Source organism: Oncorhynchus keta, chromosome 15 (assembly GCF_023373465.1).
Source record: "Oncorhynchus keta strain PuntledgeMale-10-30-2019 chromosome 15, Oket_V2, whole genome shotgun sequence".
Lineage (NCBI taxonomy): Eukaryota > Metazoa > Chordata > Actinopteri > Salmoniformes > Salmonidae > Oncorhynchus > Oncorhynchus keta.
In genome coordinates this window covers 32,526,412-32,549,890 of record NC_068435.1, presented here as the reverse complement: position 1 = coordinate 32,549,890, position 23,479 = coordinate 32,526,412, and the positions used below count along the sequence as shown (strand labels likewise).

Genomic DNA, 23,479 nt, shown 5'->3' with positions numbered 1-23,479 from the left:
ACACACAAACACCCATAAACAAAACACACCCCCATTCAGAACTCACACTGCTGCTGTTCTTTTATATACTATTGATTCCACTACCCACTTTATATTTGTAAATACAGTGTAAATACAGCCCATTATTACTATGCATACCAATTTAATTTGTCTATTACTTCTACTACTTGTTATTGTGACTCTTTTCATCGCTATTATTGATTAATGTACTGCATTGTTGAGGGAGCTATTACATAAGCATTTCGCTGCACCTTTCATACCCGCTGTAAACTGTGTATGTGAAGAAAACATTTCTTACACACACCAAAACATTTAACCGATCAAACACCTTATGTAGGGTGTCCAATCAAAAACACATATTTAGACCAATTAGTAAAACAATTTTAATTGTGTAGATACTCTTCTTCTTAGACTGACAGAATTTAGACTGACAGGCTCACCGGTGAACTTGTCTTTCTTCTCAAATCCGGAGGACATAAAACCACAGAGGTGAGATAGATATCGATTTTGAGACGTGACACTAAACATTTTCATATTTTAGTATAAGCTTATCATATTAATGCAACAGTTTTAGAAGAGTTCTCACAAAACCAAGCGTATCTCTGAAATGTCAACGGAGCACTGAGCGTACCACAATACTTTTATTGTCAAAACCTTTAACAATTCATTCAGTTCGGGGCAACAGAGCCCAGTACTTATTATCGGATGTATTTTGTTACGAAATCCGACTTCTTGGATTTAATGTTAATGACATGTTAGAGAAAGATCCCACTGAACGATTCAGAACATGAAGAATCATATTTGTCTTGGTAAAATGTATTTTATAACATAATGAAGTGAAATTTCATCACCAAAGCATCTTTTCACCCGCGCTATGCAAATCACACACAAAAACAAGTCTGGTTTCAATTGTTGGTTTCAACTGACCATTTTGACACCTGAGGGCCTGGGTGTTGCTTTGAGGTGCCCCGTCTAGAAATTCCAACTAGGGGACCAACAGAGGAAGACCGAAAATAGCGATGCTTCAACCCCAACCTAAATGCCCAGAAACAAAATAAATTAAACCTGTCCTTGAGTTCAGGGCCACCAGTTAGTGTGTCTCTCTCTCTCTGTCTCTGTGTGTGTGTGTGTGTGTGTGTGTGTGTGTGTGTGTGTGTGTGTGTGTGTGTGTGTGTGTGTGTGTGTGTGTGTGTGTGTGTGTGTGTGTGTGTGTGTGTGTGTGTGTGTGTGTGAGAGAGAGAGAGAGAGAGAGAGAGAGAGAGAGAGAGAGAGAGAGAGAGAGAGAGGTTGGGTTGATGTCATTACTATTCCTACTCTTTGGTGCTGTGAACTCAGTTTGCCTCATTGGTTGTTAAAAACCGGTTCCACAGGGTGTCTGTGTACAGAACTGGCTCTGCACCCCGGGCTGGTCCAACAGGTCAGGATGAAGAATGAGCTCACCTCACACAACACTGACTTTGTTACCGAGACCTTTCTGTAGCTTTATTGTAACATTGTACAAGTAGGCTGATTTGCCTACTGAAGAATGCTGTTTAAGTACAGTAGTATGTGAGTACTGAAAAGAGGGAGTCAAGGACTCAGTGACAACACTAACATTTATCAAAAACTGATTTGACATGATTACAGTAACATGATCTAATTGTCGATTTAATGATGATTCAAATTGAGATTCTTAAGTGCCAACACATCAAAAACACTTGTTTAAGCTTTGATAAAGGCTTATTTAAAGATCAAGCCCCAGCTACTGTATATGCAGGGTTCCACAGTGCTACCTGGAATTTTAATTTAGGAGCCCCAGTCCGTCAAGAAAAACAAAGGATTCTAACTTTAATACCTCAAATATTTTTCATTGTGCTCCTATATTTCTTTGTGTGCGCCTACATTTTTCAATTTAGCAGCATAAGTGTTCCTTGTTAAAAATAATATATGTTTTTTTTAAAGTTAGTGTAGAGCCCTAATATGGCAGGAATGTTTTGTTTAAGATAAGAGTATAAGATGGTGGCTACATGCGTTTGGACCAATCCCAAATTGACACCTAAACTACGCACTTCAGGAAATCAGAGGATTTTACAGGTGTAAGTAATATAGTTATCGCACCACCTTGACCTCAAGTGCATAGGGCATAGAGGTGCTTGCTCCTGAAGGGGATATATCCATCATGGCGGACTGTAGACAACAACCCCCGCCTCCCCACCACCACATTATGGGATGCTTTCTGGCATAAATGAAGCCGTAAACACACTAACCCCTCCTCTAAATGTCCCCACACCAGTTCTCCAAAATGTTTCTAATCTGAGCTCCTGACTGCAGAAAGTAAATCATAGGTCCAGTGCGAGCACCAATGATGTATCACTTTACATGTAAACATGGGACAGTGACATGGCAGGATGATCAGCTTTTTCCACATTTTGCTACGTTACAGACTTATTCTAAAATGGATTACATAGTTTTTTTCCCCCCTACACACAACACCCCATAATGACAACAACAAAAAATACAAAAACTGAAATATCACATTTACATAAGTATTCAGACGCTTTACTATGTACTTTGTTGAAGCAGCTTGAGCTGCTTGGGTATGATGCTATACGAATGGCACACCTGTACTTGGGGAGTTTCTCCCATGCTTCTCTGCAGATCCTCTCAAGCTCTGTCAGGTTGGATTGGGAGCATCGCTGCACAGCTTTTTTCAGGTCTCTCCAGAGATTTCGATCGGGTTCAAGGCAAGGCTCTGACTGGGTCGCTCAAGGACATTCAAAGACTTGTCCCGAAGCCACTCATGTGTTGTCTTGGCTGTGTGCTTAAGGTCGCTGCCTGTTGGAAGGTGAACCTTCATCACAGTCTGAGATCCTAAGGATCGCTCTGTACTTTGCTCCCTTCATCTTTCCCTTGATCCTTACTAGTCTCCCAGTCCTTGCAGCTGAAAAACATCCCCACAGCATGATGCTGCCACCATCATGCTTCACCTTAGGGATGGTGTCAGGTTTCCTCCAGACGTGACACTTGGCATTCAGGCCAAAGAGTTCATTCTTGGTTTCATCAGACCAGAGAGTCTTGTTTCTCATGGTCTAAGAGCCTTTTACGTTCCTTTTGGCAATCTCCAAGCGGGCTGTCGTGTGCCTTTTACTGAGGAGTGGCTTCCGCCTGGCCACTCTACCATAAAGGCCTGATTGGTGGAGTGCTGCAGAGATGGTTTTCCTTCTGGAAGGTTCTCCCATCTCCACAGAGGAACTCTGGAGCTCTGTCAGTGACCATCGGGTTCTTGGTAACCTTCCTGACCAAGGCTCTTCTCCCCCAATTTCTCAGTTTGGCCAGCAAGTTCTAGGAAGAGTCTTGGTAGTTCTAAACTATTTCCATTTAAGAATGATGGAGGCCACTGTGTTCTTGGGGACCTTAAATGCTGCAGAATATATTTTTTGGGGGGGGACCCTTCCCCCCTAGGAGGGGTGCGTAACTTGAGTGGGTTGAGTCACTGACGTGATCTTCCTGTCCGGGTTGGCGCTGTGGGGGAGATCTTTGTGGGTTATACTCGGCCTTGTCTCAGGGTAGTAGGTTCGTGGTTGAAGATAACCCCCTAGTGGTGTGGGGGCTGTGCTTTGGCAAAGTGGGTGGGGTCATATCCTGCCTGTTTGGCCCAGTATTTCTACTGTCTTATCCGGTGTCCTGTGTGAACTTAAGTATGCTCCCTCTAATTCTCTCTTTCTTGGAGGACCTGAGCCCTAGGACAATGCCTCAGGACTACCTGGCCTGATGACTCCTTGCTGCCAGTCCCCAGTCCACCTGGTCATGCTGCTCCTCCAATTTAAACTCTCCTGCCTGCGGCTATGGAACCCTGACCTGTTCACTGGACGTGCTACCTTGTCCCGGACCTGCTGTTTTGGACTCTCTCTCTAACGCATCTGCTGTCTCAACCTCTGAATGCTCAGCTATGAAAAGCCAACAGACATTTACTCCTGAGGTATTAACCTGTTGCACCCTCTGCAACCACTGTGATTATTATTATCGGACCCTGCTGGTCATCTATGAATGTTTTAACATCTTGGCCATATTCTGTTATAATCTCCACTCGGCACAGCCAGAAGAGGACAGGCCACCCCTCAGAGCCTAATTCCTCTCTAGGTTTTCCCTAGCTTACCGTGCTTCTACATCTGCATTGCTTGCTGTTTGAGGTTTTAGGCTGGGTTTCTGTTTAGCACTTTGTGACATCGGCTGATGTAAAAAGGGCTTTATAAATACATTTGATTGATTGATTTTTTTATCACCACCTGGTACGGCAACTGCACAGCCCACAACCGCAGGGCTCTCCAGAGGGTGGTGCGGTCGGTACAACGCATCACCAGGGGCAAACTACCTGCCTTCCAGGACACCTACAGTACCAGAGCCAAAAAGACCATCAAGAACAAAAACCACCCAAGCCCGTGCCTGTTCACCCCGTAATTACCATCCAGAAGGTGAGGTCAGTACAGGTGCATCAAAGCTGGGACCGAGAGACTTATCCCATATGTATTTTATACCATCTACTGCATCTTGCCTATGCCGGTAAGTCATCGCTCCTCCATATACTAATATGTTCATATTCTTTTTCCATCCCTTTACTTTAATTTTTGTGTATTAGGTAGTTGTTGTGGAATTGTTAGATATTACTTGTTAGATATTGCTGCACTGTCCGAACTAGAAGCACAAACATTTTGCTACACTCACAATAACATCTGCTAACCATGTGTATGTGACCAAGAAAATTTGATTTGACGTTGAAACGTTAGCTAGCTAACGGTCTGACTGACTTTGTTAGCCAACTACTTTTCACACCATAAACTAAATTATTTGATCAGCTAAGTTAGCTAATGTTGCTCAACATTTATCTTGCTAGCCAACAGAGAATTCAATCCAGCTACTGTAGCAAGATACTTAACAATCCTAACAATTCTTGTTCCACCACACTTGTTCCCTCACCTCAAACTTTCCAAATGCCAGTTTTTCGGTTACAGCTCATGAGGTACGCTGCATCACCTTCTCAACTCAGTCTCTAGGCTTCTCACCTACCTCTTCATTGTCATTCAGGGGACGCACTAGTGTGTTGTATCTGGCAAACTGCCTTCCCACTGTCCGCTGTCTTTCCAGAGCGCGCGCTGAAGCTGTAACTAGCAAGTTGGCTGTCTCTTCAGTCGCATGCTTGGATACATACAGTATTGCTCCAAACACGCATCACTGGTTCTACTTACAGCCATTAGTGACCCAAACCCGCATATTAGACAAGCCAGCACCCAAAAATGTGTACATTTACTCATCAGATCTACAGAAATCTTATAGTTTATCTATTTTGGATTAAAAACGTTGAATTTCGCCAAAAAGTGTCTAGTTTGCATCCCTGTTACATAGACAGGTGTGTGCCTTTCCAAATTGTGTTCAATCAATTGAATTGACCACAGGTGGACTCCAATCAAGTTGTAGAAACATCTCAAGGACGATCAATTGAAACAGGATGCACCTGAGCTCAATTTTGAGTCTCATAGCAGAGTCTTAATACTTAATAATGTATTTCTGTTTTGATTTTTTTTAATACATTTGCTAACATTTCTAAAAACCTGTTTTCACTTTGTCATTATGAGGTATTGTGTGTAGATTGATGAGGAAAAATAACAATTTCATCAATTTTTAGAATAAGGCTGTAACGTAACAAAATGTGGAAAAAGTGAAGGGGTCTGAAAACTTTCCGAATGCAATCTAGGCTAAATGAGTGGAAACTGACCATGGATTTCATATCAGGGACACAAATGGTAGATATCTAACGTTCACAGTTCACACCTGTTTTTGTAGCTTTAACCTCAGGCCTAAGCCCAGGACTACATTGGCCTTGTTCGGGACCTAGAACAGATAACCTCACGAATAATCATCAAAATCTTAATACATATTTGAATTTTAATCTTAATACAGGAAAATACACACCTCTGGCTAACAATAGTCTGTAGCCCTGGGTTGAAGTTCAAACGAAAGGCCTGCAGTGTGTGTGTGACTCTCTCACCTTTCCCGAGTGACCCGCTGAACCACTTTGATGGCTCGCAGGACGCAGGTCCGGCCCTCCCACTTCCTGGTGTAGAGGTGGAGAGGGTCCTCAGACGGCAGAGGGTGGAGCTGGACCATGCTGAACATCCCATAGCCGTCCTGGACCAGCACACACAGCCTGGAACACACAAACACAGGGAGAACGTAACACACAGCCTGGGCCTCATAGAAACAGGTAGAATTTAGTTAAATAAACTGAGGGCTGCAAGACAAGTTAGTAGTCATTTGCCAGTCCATTGACTATTATTTCAAATCTGTATTGGTATATTAATGTGTGTTGGTGAGGGTGTAAGAATACAACATTAACTGAACACACATTATGAACCAAACTCAAAGCTTTGTGATTTGGGCTTGTATTGACATTTTAAAGTTGAGGTGTTGGAGGTTGGTTTGACAGGCTGGCTGCTGAGATTGAGAACCGTTGGCCTAGTAAACAAGATGTGCTGTTCTGCCACAGAACTCTGCTGCTCTCAGCAACCAAGAAAGAGAAGGAGATAGCAGAAGGAATTACTAGGAGATAGCAGAAGGAGTTCAAATCAAATTGTATTTGTCACCTGCGCCGGATACAACAGGTGTAGACCTAACAATGAAACGCTTACTTACAAGCCCCTAGCCAACGACGCAGATTTAAGAAAATGCCTAAAAAATATATTTTTTAAAGGTATGAGATAAGAATACCAAATAATTAAAGAGCAGCAGTAAATGACAATAGCGGGGCTACATACGGGGGGTACCGGAACAGAGTCAATGTGCGGGGGCACTGGTGCCGAGGTAATTGAGGTAATATGTACACGTAGGTAGAGTTATTAAAGTGACTATACATAGATAATAACAGAGAGTAGCAGCAGCGTAGAAGAGGGTGGCTGTAGTGCCTTGCGGTCGGAGGCCGAGCAGTTGCCATACCAGGCAGTGATGCAACCCGTCAGGATGCTCTCGATGGTGCAGCTATAAAACCGGTATCATAAGGAGTTACTAGAAGTAGTCAGAAGGAGTCAGAAGGAGTTACTAGGACTAAAAGTGGGATATCAGAGGTCGCTCCTACCAGGTGGCGTGGCGAGAATCTGTCTCCTCACCACGCGCTCTCACCACTGGTGTCCCCCAGGGCTCTGTTCTAGGCCCTCTCCTATTCTCGCTATACACCAAGTCACTTGGCTCTGTCATAACCTCACATGGTCTCTCCTATCATTGCTATGCAGACGACACACAATTAATCTTCTCCTTTCCCCCTTCTGATGACCAGGTGGCGAATCGCATCTCTGCATGTCTGGCAGACATATCAGTGTGGATGACGGATCACCACCTCAAGCTGAACCTCGGCAAGACGGAGCTGCTCTTCCTCCCGGGAAGGACTGCCCGTTCCATGATCTCGCCATCACGGTTGACAACTCCATTGTGTCCTCCTCCCAGAGCGCTAAGAACCTTGGTGATCCTGGACAACACCCTGTCGTTCTCAACTAACATCAAGGCGGTGGCCCGTTCCTGTAGGTTCATGCTCTACAACATCCGCAGAGTACGACCCTGCCTCACACAGGAAGCGGCGCAGGTCCTAATCCAGGCACTTGTCATCTCCCGTCTGGACTACTGCAACTCGCTGTTGGCTGGGCTCCCTGCCTGTGCCATTAAACCCCTACAACTCATCCAGAACGCCGCAGCCCGTCTGGTGTTCAACCTTCCCAAGTTCTCTCACGTCACCCCGCTCCTCCGCTCTCTCCACTGGCTTCCAGTTGAAGCTCGCATCCGCTACAAGACCATGGTGCTTGCCTACGGAGCTGTGAGGGGAACGGCACCTCAGTACCTCCAGGCTCTGATCAGGCCCTACACCCAAACAAGGGCACTGCGTTCATCCACCTCTGGCCTGCTCGCCTCCCTACCACTGAGGAAGTACAGTTCCCGCTCAGCCCAGTCAAAACTGTTCGCTGCTCTGGCCCCCCAATGGTGGAACAAACTCCCTCACAACGCCAGGACAGCGAAGTCAATCACCACCTTCCGGAGACACCTGAAACCCCACCTCTTTAAGGAATACCTAGGATAGGATAAGTAATCCTTCTCACCCCCCTTTTAATATTTAGATGCACTATTGTAAAGTGACTGTTCCACTGGATGTCATAAGGTGAATGCACCAATTTGTAAGTCGCTCTGGATAAGAGCGTCTGCTAAATGACTTAAATGTAAATGTGAGTCAACAGGAGGAGTTAATATGAGTTAGCAGAAGGAGATAGCAGAAAAAGACAGGATTTCAAGTCAGCCCTTCAAGTCCAGACACAGCCGCTGTACTGTACCAGTCCTTAGAGGGTAAACAGTGCTGTTCATAACCCCCAGTTAAAAGATACCAGAGGGGGGAGTGGACTCTTAGTGCTCTATACTCTCTGACAGGAGAGGGGGAGGAAAAACAGTGGGAGGAGTAGGAAGGAGAGGTGTGTAATGGACAAAAGTTCAAGGCTCACCATGCATTTGCATTTCCCAGACACTAGGAACGTTTTGAGTCTGTTGGTTTCCATTCCAGCAACCTGCTTGGCTATATAAACTGTGTTGGTAAACATTGGTCTGTGTTTATTTCTCATCTACATCATACCAAGTTGCTAGGGAACAGTACAGCGTTTTATTGTTAACAATTACCAATCCATAACCTACTTACACAGTGCTGTAAATAGTCCAATAATCAAAAGAAGAAACATTCTTCTACACTATAAGGTGTTATCAGTTAAATTATGGAACTGCATACATGGGAGGTCCATGGGGAATGTCTGAAAAAGTCTGAATATGTGGATCATGATGCATTTCATGGCAATATACAGAGAGCATACAAAACATTTAGAACACCTGGTCTTTCCATGAAAGGCTGATCATGTGAATTACAGTGACTGCTATGATCCCTTATTTATAAATAAATAATAATAATATAATATGCCATTTAGCAGACGCTTTTATCCAAAGCGACTTACTTAGTCATGTGTGCATACATTCTACGTATGGGTGATCCCGGGGATCGAACCCACTACCCTGGCGTTACAAGCGCCATGCTCTACCAACTGAGCTACAGAAGGACCACATTTATGTCACAATTAAATCAACTCCAAAATCAGTGTAGATGAAGGGGAGGAGACAAGTGAAAGAAGGATTTTAAAGTATTGAGACATGCATTGTGTGTGCTATTCAGAGGGTGAATTGGCAAGACAAAAGTGACTTTGAACGGGGTATGGTCGTAGGTGCCAGACACACCGGTTTGTGTCAAGAACTGCAACGCTGCTGGTTTCTCACGCTCAACAGTTTCCCGTGTGTATCAAGAATGGTCAACCACCCAATGGACATCCAGCCAACTTGACAACTGTGGAAAGTATTGGAGTCAACATGAGCCAGCATCCCTGTGGGACGCTTTTGACACCTTGCATTGTCCTAGGGCTCAGGTCCTCCCGACGAATTGAGGCTGTTCTCATGGCAAAGGGGGGTGCGACTCATTATTAGGAAATTGTTCCAAAGGTTTGATATACTCAGTGTATCTCCATTAACAACATACAGATTTTAGGGAAAACAATTTGTCAGGTAATTCATCTAGCGATGACCTAAGGGGAGAAATTGAACTTTTGCGTGGTAAATATTATCATCTGCTGTCAATCAGATCAAGCCAAAACACTACTCTTGGGTGAAGCAATCTAAAGTTATCCTAATCGGAATACTGATCGTAACTAAAAACCGTTTAAGACACTGGGCATCTATCAATCAGTATATTTAGAAAGGATTCAGACCCCTAGACTTTTTCCACATTTTGTTAGGTTACAGCTTTATTCTAAAATGTATGAAATAGTTTTTCCCCCCTCATCAATCTACACACACAAAAAAGATGCAAATGAATTATAAAACATTTATCTCTGCACAGCTTTATTCAGATCAATCCTGAGATTTTCAATCCTATTCAAGTCCAGGCTCTGGCTGGGCCACTCAAGGACATTCAGAGAAACTCCTGCGTTGTCTTGGCTGTGTGCTTATGGGTCGTTGTCCTGTTGGAAGGTGAACCTTCACCCCAGTCGGAGGTCTTGAGCACTCTGGAGCAGGTTTTCATCAAGGATCTCTCTGTACTTTGCTCCGTTCATCTTTCCCTCGATCCTGACCAGTCTTCCAGTCCCTGCCACTGAAAAACATCCCCACAGCATGATGCTGCCACCACCATGCTTCACAGTAGGGATGGCGCCAGGTTTCCTCCAGACGTGACGCTTGGAATTCAGGCAAAATACTTCAATCTTGGTTTCATCAGACCAGAGAATCTTGCTTCTCATGGTCCGAGAGTCCTTCAGGTACCTTTTGGCAAACTTCAAGTAGGCCGTCATGTGCCTTTTACTGAGGAGTGGCTTCCGTCTGACCACTCTACCATAAAGGCCTGATTGGTGGAGTGCTGTAGAGATGGTTTTCCTTCTAGAAGGTTCTCCCATTTCCACAGAGGATCTCTGGAGCTCTGTCAGTGGCCATCGGGTTCTTGGTCACCTCCTTGACCAAAGCCCTTCTCCCCCGATTGCTCAGTTTGAATATACCACAGGTGGACTCCAATGAAGTTGTAGAAACATCTCAACGATGATCAATGGAAACAGGATGCACCTGAACTCAATTTCGAGTCTCATAGCAACGGGTCTGAAAACTTAGTTACCTGCTTTTTTATTTTTAATACATTTGCAAAAAAGTCAAAAAATATATTTTTGCTTTTTCAATTGTGTGTAAATGGATTAAAACAAAAATAATCTCAAAATTTAGAATAGGGTTGTAAAGTAATAAAATGTGGAAAAAGTCAAGGGGTCTGAATACTTTCAGGCTGTAATCAGGTAATCAACCTCCATGCGTAGTTATGCTGCATTCAGTTATAAGAGTGTAATCCTATCTGTTTTAAATCTAATATGATTAATAAAACAACACAGGGAGGGACAGAGAAGCAGTCTAATATTAAATTGTTTACAGTGACACTAAATATAGTGTTGACATATGTAAACTTGTCTCCAGTTACAGCTAGTATCTCTGCGCTCCGGTCAAGACATTTGTGCATTTGTTTATTTTAGTGCATATTTTCCACCAAATACACATTAATAGCTACATTCATTTGGGAGATTTTTCATTTTGGACAGAACTGAAAAATATCCTGTAGTACTCTCTGACTAAACTTCTATTTTGCAAATGTTGAAAAACAACCACAGAGATCTAAAATCAGAGCATGCATAAAATAGTCTTAACTGGAATAGCTAATTTTGTCCAATGTAAACAGTCGCTGTTTTAAAGTTAACTGCGGCACAAAACTTAGCCTACACAGGTTTTTCTTTCTTTTCTTTTTTTAACAGCAGAGCCTGTTCAAACCTGAAATCCTAAAGTGAAAGCTAATCGGTGAAGAGAGAGAGAGAAAGTTGGGAGAAAGGTAAGAGGGGGGAGTCTTGTGGTATTACCATCTTGACATAACCACCCATCTATCCAGCCCCTAAACTAAAACTATACCCCATTCAGCCTCTCTTTTTAGCCTTTTCCAGTACCACTCAGTTTCAGTCACAGGCTGATTTCAGAATGTGTTATTGTGAGCAATCACAAGAACTCTCAGCAACTCAGGGGTTCTTCCAGGAATTACGATCCATTGAGCGTGTCCAAATACAAACACACACACACACACACACACACACACACACACACACACACACACACACACACACACACACACACACACACACACACACACACACACACACACACACACACACACACACACACACACACCACTTGGCCCCACAGTAAGTAAGAGACCCACACATTAACACAGCCGAGAGGCCTCATTGACAGGGGGCATTGAGGAGGGATTCCTTCCTCTGCACCGTCCACCAATCACGTCGCAGAGTGATAAACATGCTTGTAACAGGATCCCTGCAGCACATTGTGTTCCAAGCTCTGTGAAAATAGCCAGCCTCCTCCTCCTCTCCTTCCCCATGCTCTCCTCCTCCTCACTCCCTCCCTCTCCTTTCCCCCTCATCTTGTCTTCTTTTCTGCCTCTCCTCCTACCCCACCTTCTCTATTCCCCACTCCCTCCCTGTAAACAGTTAATCTTCTTGTTTATTCAATTCTGAATTTACTGGAACTAAACATCTTCTAGCATAAATATAATCCTGGTTTCCTCTCTCCCCTGTGTATGTGAAAGGAACAGGCTATAAAATCAAACAACAAAAAGGACTAGAGAAAAGTGGCTACCCAGAATAGTGAGATAGAAATTGGGGAGAGGGAAACAGAGGTCCATAGGTCACTCATCCTACTTTCTTTGATCACTTAAATGGGGACGTTGGGCCAGTGGATAATGGACTAGGCCTACATTGCACTAACCTATTTTTTTTTAACTAAAAAAAACAAATTGAACACAAAATTAAAGCAGAACAAATATTTCAAATGTTGGATTACTACAGCCAAAGTACACATTACTACATTATCATTTATCATTTAAATTGACTAGATGAGATGGCAAATTCTTATCCTCAACAAAGTGTGCAATACGGACACTGACTAACAAATCAAATTCAAATCAAATCAAATTTATTTATATAGCCCTTCGTACATCAGCTGATATCTCAAAGTGCTGTACAGAAACCCAGCCTAAAACCCCAAACAGCAAACAATGCAGGTGTAAAAGCACGGTGGCTAGGAAAAACTCCCTAGAAAGGCCAAAACCTAGGAAGAAACCTAGAGAGGAACCGGGCTATGTGGGGTGGCCAGTCCTCTTCTGGCTGTGCCGGGTAGAGATTATAACAGAACATGACCAAGATGTTCAAATGTTCATAAATGACCAGCATGGTCGAATAATAATAAGGCAGAACAGTTGAAACTGGAGCAGCAGCAGTCAGGTGGAATGGGGACAGCAAGGAGCCATCATGTCAGGTAGTCCTGGGGCACTGTCCTAGGGCTCAGGTCCTCAGAGAGAGAGAGAAAGAAAGAGAGAATTAGAGAGAGCATATGTGGGGTGGCCAGTCCTCTTTTGGCTGTGCCGGGTGGAGATTATAACAGAACGTGGCCAAGATGTTCAAATGTTCAGTAATGACCCAGCACGGTTGATTAATAATAAGGCAGAACAGTTGAAACTGGAGCAGGAGCATGGCCAGGTGGACTGGGGACAGCAAGGAGTCCTCATGTCAGGTAGTCCTGGGACATGGTCCTAGGGCCCAGGCCAGTTGAAACTGGAGCAGCAGCATGGCCAGGTGGACTGGGGACAGCAAGGAGTCATCATGTCAGGTAGTCCTGGGGCATGGTCCTAGGGCTCAGGTCCTCCGAGAGAGAGAAAGAAAGAGAGAAGGAGAGAATTAGAGAACGCACACTTAGATTCACACAGGACACCGAATAGGACAGGAGAAGTACTCCAGATATAACAAACTGACCCTAGCCCCCCGACACATAAACTACTGCAGCATAAATACTGGAGGCTGAGACAGGAGGGGTCAGGAGACACTGTGGCCCCATCCGAGGACACCCCGGACAGGGCCAAACAGGAAGGATATAACCCCACCCACTTTGCCAAAGCACAGCCCCCACACCACTAGAGGGATATCTTCAACCACCAACTCACCATCCTGAGACAAGGCCGAGTATAGCCCACAAAGATCTCCGCCACGGTACAACCCAAGGGGGGCAACCCAGACAGGCCGACCACAACAGTGAATCAACCCACCCAGGTGACGCACCCCCAGGGACGGCACGAGAGAGCCCCAGCAAGCCAGTGACTCAGCCCCGTAACAGGGTTAGAGGCAGAGAATCCCAGTGGAAAGAGGGGAACCGGCCAGGCAGAGACAGCAAGGGCGGTTCGTTGCTCCAGAGCCTTTCCGTTCACCTTCCCACTCCTGGGCCAGACTACACTCAATCATATGACCCACTGAAGAGATGAGTCTTCAGTAAAGACTTAAAGGTTGAGACCGAGTTTGCGTCTCTGACATGGGTAGGCAGACCGTTCCATAAAAATGGAGCTCTATAGGAGAAAGCCCTGCCTCCAGCTGTTTGCTTAGAAATTCTAGGGACAATTAGGAGGCCTGCGTCTTGTGACCGTAGCGTACGTGTAGGTATGTACGGCAGGACCAAATCAGAGAGGTAGGTAGGAGCAAGCCCATGTAATGCTTTGTAGGTTAGCAGTAAAACCTTGAAATCAGCCCTTGCTTTGACAGGAAGCCAGTGTAGAGAGGCTAGCACTGGAGTAATATGATCAAATTTTTTGGTTCTAGTCAGGATTCTAGCAGCCGTATTTAGCACTAACTGAAGTTTATTTAGTGCTTTATCCGGGTAGCCGGAAAATAGAGCATTGCAGTAGTCTAACCTAGAAGTGACAAAAGCATGGATTAATTTTTCTGCATCATTTTTGGACAGAAAGTTTCTGATTTTTGCAATGTTACGTAGATGGAAAAAAGCTGTCCTCGAAATGGTCTTGATATGTTCTTCAAAAGAGAGATCAGGGTCCAGAGTAACGCCGAGGTCCTTCACAGTTTTATTTGAGACGACTGTACAACCATTAAGATTAATTGTCAGATTCAACAGAAGATCTCTTTGTTTCTTGGGACCTAGAACAAGCATCTCTGTTTTGTCCGAGTTTAATAGTAGAAAGTTTGCAGCCATCCACTTCCTTATGTCTGAAACACATGCTTCTAGCGAGGGCAATTTTGGGGCTTCACCATGTTTCATTGAAATGTACAGCTGTGTGTCATCCGCATAGCAGTGAAAGTTTACATTATGTTTTCGAATAACATCCCCAAGAGGTAAAATATATAGTGAAAACAATAGTGGTCCTAAAACAGAACCTTGAGGAACACCGAAATGTACAGTTGATTTGTCAGAGGACAAACCATTCACAGAGACAAACTGATATCTTTCCGACAGATAAGACCTAAACCAGGCCAGAACATGTCCGTGTAGACCAATTTGGGTTTCCAATCTCTCCAAAAGAATGTGGTGATCGATGGTATCAAAAGCAGCACTAAGGTCTAGGAGCACGAGGACAGATGCAGAGCCTCGGTCCGATGCCATTAAAATGGCACTAACAGACTCAAGCAGAGGCAGGCAGGCAGGCGTTCATTCTGAAATTCCAGACCTCATGGCCACATCCAGGACACACCCCCACCTGAGCCAGCTCAATCTGGTTGTTGACTAGTGAGGCAGTCAGGCTGAAGGCTGTGCACTGTGTTACAAAGTGTGCTTCAAAGTGTGCGTGCATGTGTTTCCTGTGAGAGGTGGTGTTTGCTTACCAGCTGTAGCAGCATGGCAGGAGCAAAGGGGACAGGAGCAGAGGTGTCAAATTACTACTGCCGGTCAGTCAATTAGTGACAGCCTAGTCAGCTGACCGGGACTCCCCTTCTTCTACCCTCTTGTACCACTCCAGTACCACCCTAAAATACCACTCCAGTCCCCACGTGCAGCTCACAGTGATCCCCCTCCGCACCCTGCCTTGGATCCCATCCCTCAATAAAAGTAATTTTAAAGTCACCTACAATTTGAGTGCAATAATTGTCAATGATATCTTGGGTTCAACATCAGAGGTAATTATATGACTAATGGCTGATTAAAAGGTAATAAAGCATGGTAGCAATTCAACAATATGGCTCCTAAAGAAACATAATACTTCAAATGGCAGAAGCCATGATTGCACATCCCAGCACTTTATTCCAGTCCATCCAGTGCAATTTGTATATACACACACTGAACAAATTCTGTTACAGTTCACATCAGGAAATCATTCAATTGAAATAAATTCATTAGGCCCTAATTTACAGATTTTACATGACTGGGAACACAGATACCTTAAACAAAAGGTAGGGGCGTTGATCAGAAAACCAGTCAGTATCTGGTGTGACCACCATTTGCCTCATGCAGCGCAACACATCGCCTTCGACATGGAGTTGATCAGACTGTAGATTGTGGCCTGCGGAATATTGTCCCAATCCTCTTCAATGGCTGTGCGAAGTTGCTGGATATTAGTGGGAACTAGAATACGCTGTCGTACATGTTGATCCAGAGCATCTCAAACAAGCTCAATGGGTGACATGTCCCGTGAGTATGCAGGCCATGGAAAAACTGGGACATTTTAAGCTTCCAGAAATTGTGTACAGATTGTTGCAACATGGGGCCGTGCATTAGCATGCTGAAACATGAGGTGATAGCGGCGGATGACAGGTATCACGGTATATCTGTGCATTCAAATTGCTATCGATAAAATGCAATTGTGTTCGTTGTCCGTATGCTATAACCCCCCACATCAGCAAACCGCTTGCCCACACGACGCCATACACTCTGTCATCTGTCTGATACAGTTGAAACCGGGATTCACCAGCGTGCCAGTGGCTATTGAAAGTGAGCATTTGCCCACTGAAGTTGGTTACAACACCAAACTGCAGTAAGGTCCCGACTCTGGTGAGGACGACGAGCATGCAGATAAGCTTCCCTGAGACAGTTCCTGACAATATGTGCAGAAATTCTTTGGTTGTACAAACCCACAATTTCATCAGCTGTCCGGATGGCTGGTCTCAGAAAATTCCACAGTTGAAGAAGCCGGATGTGGAGGTCCTGGGCTGGTATGGTTACACGTGGTCTACGGTTGGGAGGCCGGTTGGACGTACTGGCAACAGCTCTGGTTGACATACCTGCAGTCAGCATGCCAATTGCACGCACCCTCAACATTTGAGACATCTGTGGCATTGTGTTGTGTGACAAAACTGCACATTTTAGTGGCCTTTTATTGTCCCCAGCACAAGGTGCAGCTGTGTAATGGTGATGCTGTTTAAATCAGCTTCTGATATGCCACACCTGACAGTTGGATGAATTATCTTGGCAAAAGAGAAATGCTCATTAACAGGGATGTTAACAAATTTGTGCTCAATTTTTGGGGGAGAAAAGCTTTTTGTCCTTATGGCAAATTTCTGGGATATTTTATTTCACCTTATGAAACCAACACTTTACATGTTGCCTTTATATTTTTGTTCAGTATAGATGTATTTTAGTGATATATATTTTATGTTATGATTTTCATGTTTGTCTCTTGAAAACTGCCGCAAACCAATTTCCCATTGTGGGATAATAAAGGGAAGTACTACTAGTACTCTCAACGACCATGCATTCTATCATGAGCTCCAGTCCAGGGTCCATGTTCAGGCAACTGTCAAGTCTGCCTAACATAAAAAATAGCTTTAAAAAAACAAGCTTTCCCCTCAAGCAAATAGCCATTCACTCTCTGAACAAGGTAATTAAATAGAAATTGGTTTTATGTAGTCTGCTCGTCAATCAAAGTTTATTGCTGGCAGTCCTGGAAGCTATAGGTTAGGCAGCGTTGTGCCACCCTGTGGCCAGTGGCCATTACTGGGCATCCCCTCCCTCACCTACTGCTGCAGCCAGGACCCAGCAGGACCCTCCCTGGAGCTCAACAACATGTCATCTTTTGTTCCAGAGAATTGGCCTGGTGGATCACGACAGCACAGCAGGTCTGGCTTCAATTATAAATGTTTATTTCCTTTGTCAAGCAATGCCATATGGCTGGAGAGTAAAGAGACAGCCCTCTGTGGAGGGGGTCTGTTCAGCTAACTGTCCAATGTTTCGAGATTTCTATGAAATATGACTTATAATTAATAACAATATGCGTAAAATAGTTTTCCTTCCAAGAAATTGTAATTAAGTACTTCAAAAAGCAGTTTATCTGTGTTGGAATGGTGTGGGCATACCACAACAAAAGAACACTGTGGGTGTATACCGGTAAATAAAAATATTTGTGAGAATAGTCTGCTGATTGGCCAGCTCATCCTTCCTCGGGAGGATGACATCATCCTATGAGGAAATAGCAAACATTTTTTAAATGGTCTGTTGATGTTAGTTTTTTTTCCCTTCTCATATTTATGCGTTGGCTACAAAGGCAAGTATAGGATGAGTCAACAACATTATTTGAGTATGAGTTAACAGAATATTACAGATTTTTACGGGACAGTTACTTTAACAATAGCTAAGAATTAAGCTGGGGCACATGTTGCCACCAAGGCGAGGCAAATGTCCATGGAGAGGCAGAGGAACTTGCTGCAGGAAAGAATAAATGGAATATGGAATGAACATTGCATATGGTCAAGAACCAAAATAAAATTAGAAAGTGACATTATCAAAGGGGGAAGTATCAGCCTATATAGCCAACACACAGTTTGGGCTTCAGTAAGCATAAGAAAATAGCAAGCGATTCACATCTTTCTCTGAAGTTCTCTACCATTACATTTTTACATTTATATTTTGTAATTTAGCAGACGCCTTAGTGTTTTCCATTAGCGCCGGCTGTCGGCTAAATCAGTCGGTCGACTCATTTTCAGCCGGCTACATTTTCCACTTCAAAGTAAGTAGGCTACTGATTATTTAAAAGTTTCAATTCGCTACTCTGTCGAACCTACTAGAATGAACTATCTGCATTTTCTAGGGATCTATTGATAGGAGGCACCTGCCTGTCAGACACAAATTGCGCAATGACACGGAAACGCAGCAGAGAGGAAGAGGCGAAGAGAGAGTATTCATTCTCCCCAAAATTGGTCCAAAATAAGGCCAATGCATTTCTATGGGCTTATTTTGGACCGGAGCTTGTCGCCTTCCTTCCCGTCTTAGGGACAACGACTGCCATTGGTAGGGCAGAGACATTAGCATCTCGTCATTATATACAGATCTATGGTTGCAGTCAAATTTATTTAGGCCTACATGGAGGTGAGAGAGCATGATGTTCGTGACTTTGCAGGTGGTAACAATGAATCAAAATCCACGACTCAGCTTAATTGTTTTCACACATTCATGTGTTTCACATAAGCCAGCCACGCGGAGTCATGACGCATATTTACTGTACGTTGATTGACAAATGAACAGCAAGTGTTGACTATAGTTGATAAAAATAAAAAATAAAAACTGTCGAACTGACGAAATAAAGTTGATCTCCTATTCCATTTGCCATTCATAAATCATGCAACGTGCCATGGTATTTGTATTTTTTAAATTCTGGATCCCCATTAGCTGCTGCAAAGGCAGCAGCTACTCTTCCTGGGGTCCAGCAAAATTACATATAATAAAACAATACATTACACCACAATATTACACACTACTCAACCATAACATATATACAATCCAAAATCAATAAAATCAATACAGCAAAATAACAATATTAAAATGCGTGTGTGAGTAGTGTGTCTGTTCGCATATTTTTGCGAATGCTGTGTGTGTGGGTGTTTCTCGTCACAGTCCACACTTTTCCATAAGGTGTAGTTTTATCACATCAGATTTTACTGATTGACTGAGCTACATGATGTGGAACACAGTTCCATGTAGTCATGGCTCTATGTAGTACTGTGTGTTTCACGTAGTATGTTCTGGACTTGGGGACTGTTAAGAGATCTCTGGTGGCATGTCTTGTGTGGTGTGTATGGGTGTCTGAGCTGTGCGCTAGTTGCTTAGACAGCTCAGAGATTTCAACATGGGGTTACTCCAAGCAGTTTAGTCAACTCAGCTTGCTCAATTTCCACATTATTCATTACGATATTTAGTTGAGGAATAGGGTTTAGTGGATGATTTGTCCCAAATACAATGTTTGCTTAATATTTAGGACCAGCTTATTTCTTGCCACCCATTCTGAAACTGACTGTAGCTCTTTCACTTGCTGTGTTTGCTGACGTGTATTGTGGTGAGTCCTCTGCATATATAGACACACAGGCATTACTCAGTGCCAGGTCATTAGTAAAGAGTGAAAAAATGAAGGGGCCTTAACAGCTGCCCTGGAGAATGCCTGATTCTACCTAGATTATGTTGGAGGTTTACATTAAAGAACACCCTCTGTGTCCTGTCAGAAAGGTAACTCGATCCACAATATAGCAGGGGATATAAAGCCATAACACACATGTATTTCTAACAAGTCTAACAAAACAGCTCCCACAATTTTCTTATTATCAATTTCTCTCATCCAAAAATCAGTCATTTGTGTCATTTGTGTAAGGTACAATACACATGTTGAAAGCCCTCCATATAAGTGTGCAAATTATGTTGTTAATTTGTTTGTGAAATAGCATTGTATCAGGTCAAACGTTTACATTGGGTTAGTAACAGGCTGATTGGTCGGCTGTTTTAGCCAGTAAAGGGTGATTTGCTATTAGCGGAAAGACTTTTGCTTTCCTCCAGGCCTCCACTTTCCTGTAGGCTTAGATAAAAGAGAGGGCAAATAGGAGTGGCAATATAGTCCGCTATTATCCTTAGTAATTCTCCATCCAAGTCGTCAGACCCAGGAAGCATGTCATTGTTGATTTATTTTTTTATTTTATTTCACCTTTATTTAACCAGGTAGGCTAGTTGAGAACAAGTTCTCATTTGCAACTGCGACCTGGCCAAGATAAAGCATAGCAGTGTGAACAGACAACAGAGTTACACATGGAGTAAACAATTAGCAAGTCAATAACACAGTAGAAAAAAATGGGCAATCTATATACAATGTGTGCAAAAGGCATGAGGAGGTAGGCGAATAATACAATTTTGCAGATTAACACTGGAGTGATAAATGATCAGATGGGCATGTACAGGTAGAGATATTGGTGATATTGGTGTGCAAAAGAGCAGAAAAGTAAATAAATAAAAACAGTATAAAAACAGTATGGGAATGAGGCAGGTGAAAAAGGGTGAGCTATTTACCTATAGACTATGTACAGCTGCAGCGATCGGTTAGCTGCTCGGATAGCTGATGTTTGAAGTTGGTGAGGGAGATAAAAGTCTCCAACTTCAGCGATTTTTGCAATTCGTTCCAGTCACAGGCAGCAGAGTACTGGAACGAAAGGCGGCCAAATGAGGTGTTGGCTTTAGGGATGATCAGTGAGATACACCTGCTGGAGCGCGTGCTACGGATGGGTGTTGCCATCGTGACCAGTGAACTGAGATAAGGCGGAGCTTTACCTAGCATGGACTTGTAAATGACCTGGAGCCAGTGGGTCTGGCGACGAATATGTAGTGAGGGCCAGCCGACTAGAGCATACAAGTCGCAGTGGTGGGTGGTATAAGGTGCTTTAGTGACAAAACGGATGGCACTGTGATAGACTGCATCCAGTTTGCTGAGTAGAGTGTTGGAAGCCATTTTGTAGATGACATCGCCGAAGTCGAGGATCGGTAGGATAGTCAGTTTTACTAGGGTAAGCTTGGCAGCGTGAGTGAAGGAGGCTTTGTTGCGGAATAGAAAGCCGACTCTGGATTTGATTTTTGATTGGAGATGTTTGATGTGAGTCTGGAAGGAGAGTTTGCAGTCTAGCCAGACACCTAGGTACTTATAGATGTCCACATATTCAAGGTTGGAACCATCCAGGGTGGTGATGCTAGTCGGGCATGCGGGTGCAGGCAGCGATCGGTTGAAAAGCATGCATTTGGTTTTACTCGCGTTTAAGAGCAGTTGGAGGCCACGGAAGGAGTGCTGTATGGCATTGAAGCTCGTTTGGAGGTTTGATAGCACAGTGTCCAATGACGGGCCGAAAGTATATAGAATGGTGTCGTCTGCGTAGAGGTGGATCAGGGAATCGCCCGCAGCAAGAGCAACATCATTGATATATACAGAGAAAAGAGTCGGCCCGAGAATTGAACCCTGTGGCACCCCCATAGAGACTGCCAGAGGACCGGACAGCATGCCCTCTGATTTGACACACTGAACTCTGTCTGCAAAGTAATTGGTGAACCAGGCAAGGCAGTCATCCGAAAAACCGAGGCTGTTGAGTCTGCCGATAAGAATTTGGTGATTGACAGAGTCGAAAGCCTTGGCGAGGTCGATGAAGACGGCTGCACAGTACTGTCTTTTATCGATGGCGGTTATGATATCATTTAGTACCTTGAGTGTGGCTGAGGTGCACCCGTGACCGGCTCGGAAACCAGATTGCACAGCGGAGATAGAAAATAAATATTTGATAGAAAATAAATATTTCACATTTTCCACACTCAATTTACAGAATTCAAAATTAAAATGTTTGCCTTGCATAATTTGGTCAGTTATGTATGGAAGTGTAGGTTCAGAACTTGTTGTCATGCCTACATTTGCTAATCTTGCCAATAGAAAAATCATTAAAGTAGTAGGCAATATCTGATTCAATGAATGGAGCAGAGTTTGCCTTTTTGCCCAAAACTTCATTTAAGGTCGCAAATTATTTTTATTATCATTATATATATATATATATATATATATATATATATATATATATATATATATATATATATATATATATATATATATATATTTTATATATATAATATATATATATACACTGCTCAAACACAGGTTGACAATAAATTTCACATGCTGTTGTGCAAATGGAATAGACAACAGGTGGAAATTATAGGAAATTAGCAAGACACCCCCAATAAAGGTGTGGTTCTGCAGGTGATAACCACAGAACACTTCTCAGTTCCTATGCTTCCTGGCTGATGTGTTGGTCACTTTTGAATGCTGGCGGTGCTTTTACTCTAGTGGTAGCATGAGACGGAGTCTACAACCCACACAAGTGGCTCAGGTAGTGTAGCTCATCCAGGATGGCACATCAATGCGAGCTGTGTCAAGAAGGTTTGATGTGTCTGTCAGCGTAGTGTCCAGAGCATGGAGGCGCTACCAGGAGACAGGCCAGTACATCAGGAGACGTGGAAGAGGCTGTAGGAGGGCAACAACCCAGCAGCAGGACCGCTACCTCCGCCTTTGTGCAAGGAAGAGCAGGATGAGCACTGCCATAGCCCTGCAAAATGACCTCCAGCAGGCCACAAATGTACATGTGTCTGCTCAAACGGTCAGAAACAGTCTCCATGAGGGTGGTATGAGTGCCCGACGTCCACAGGTGGGGGTTGTGCTTACAGCCCAACACCGTGCAGGACGTTTGGCATTTGCCAGAGAGCACCAAGATTGGAAAATTCGCCACTGGCGCCCTGTGCTCTTCACAGATGAAAGCAGGTTCACAATGAGCACATGTGACAGACGTGACAGTCTGGAGACGCCGTGGAGAACGTTCTGCTGCCTGCAACATCCTCCAGCATGACTGGTTTGGCGGTGGTGTGGGGTGGCATTTCTTTGGGGGGCCGCACAGCCCTCCATGTGCTCACCAGAGGTAGCCTGACTGCCATTAGGTACCGAGATGAGATCCTCAGAGCCCTTGTGAGACCATATGCTGGTGCGGTTGGCCCTGGGTTCCTCCTAATGCAAGACAATGCTATACCTCATGTGGCTGGAGTGTGTCAGCAGTTCCTGCAAGAGGAAGGCATTGATGCTATGGACTGGCCTGCCCGTTCCCCAGACCTGAATCCAATTGAGCACATCTGGGACATCATGTCTCGCTCCATCCACCAACGCCACATTGCACCACAGACTGTCCAGGAGTTGGCGGATGCTTTAGTCCATGTCTGGGAGGAGATCCCTCAGGAGACCATCCGCCACCTC

The 23,479-nt window shown here is 44.0% G+C and overlaps 1 protein-coding gene across 3 annotated transcripts in view; it reads right to left on the bottom strand.

The window, feature by feature from the left end:
- Positions 1–23,479, bottom strand: part of spidr (scaffold protein involved in DNA repair) — an 85,442-nt gene that overhangs the window by 9,767 nt on the left and 52,196 nt on the right. For 2 of the 3 annotated variants that reach the window (XM_035788344.2, XM_052463869.1), the window contains 2 exons: positions 6,023–6,181; positions 928–1,035 (listed from right to left, as the gene is read on the bottom strand). In XM_035788344.2, coding sequence (XP_035644237.1) covers positions 928–1,035; positions 6,023–6,181 — 267 coding nt within the window. The remainder of the gene's footprint in view (positions 1–927; positions 1,036–6,022; positions 6,182–23,479) is intronic. The other variant, XM_035788345.2, reaches the window with a different exon arrangement.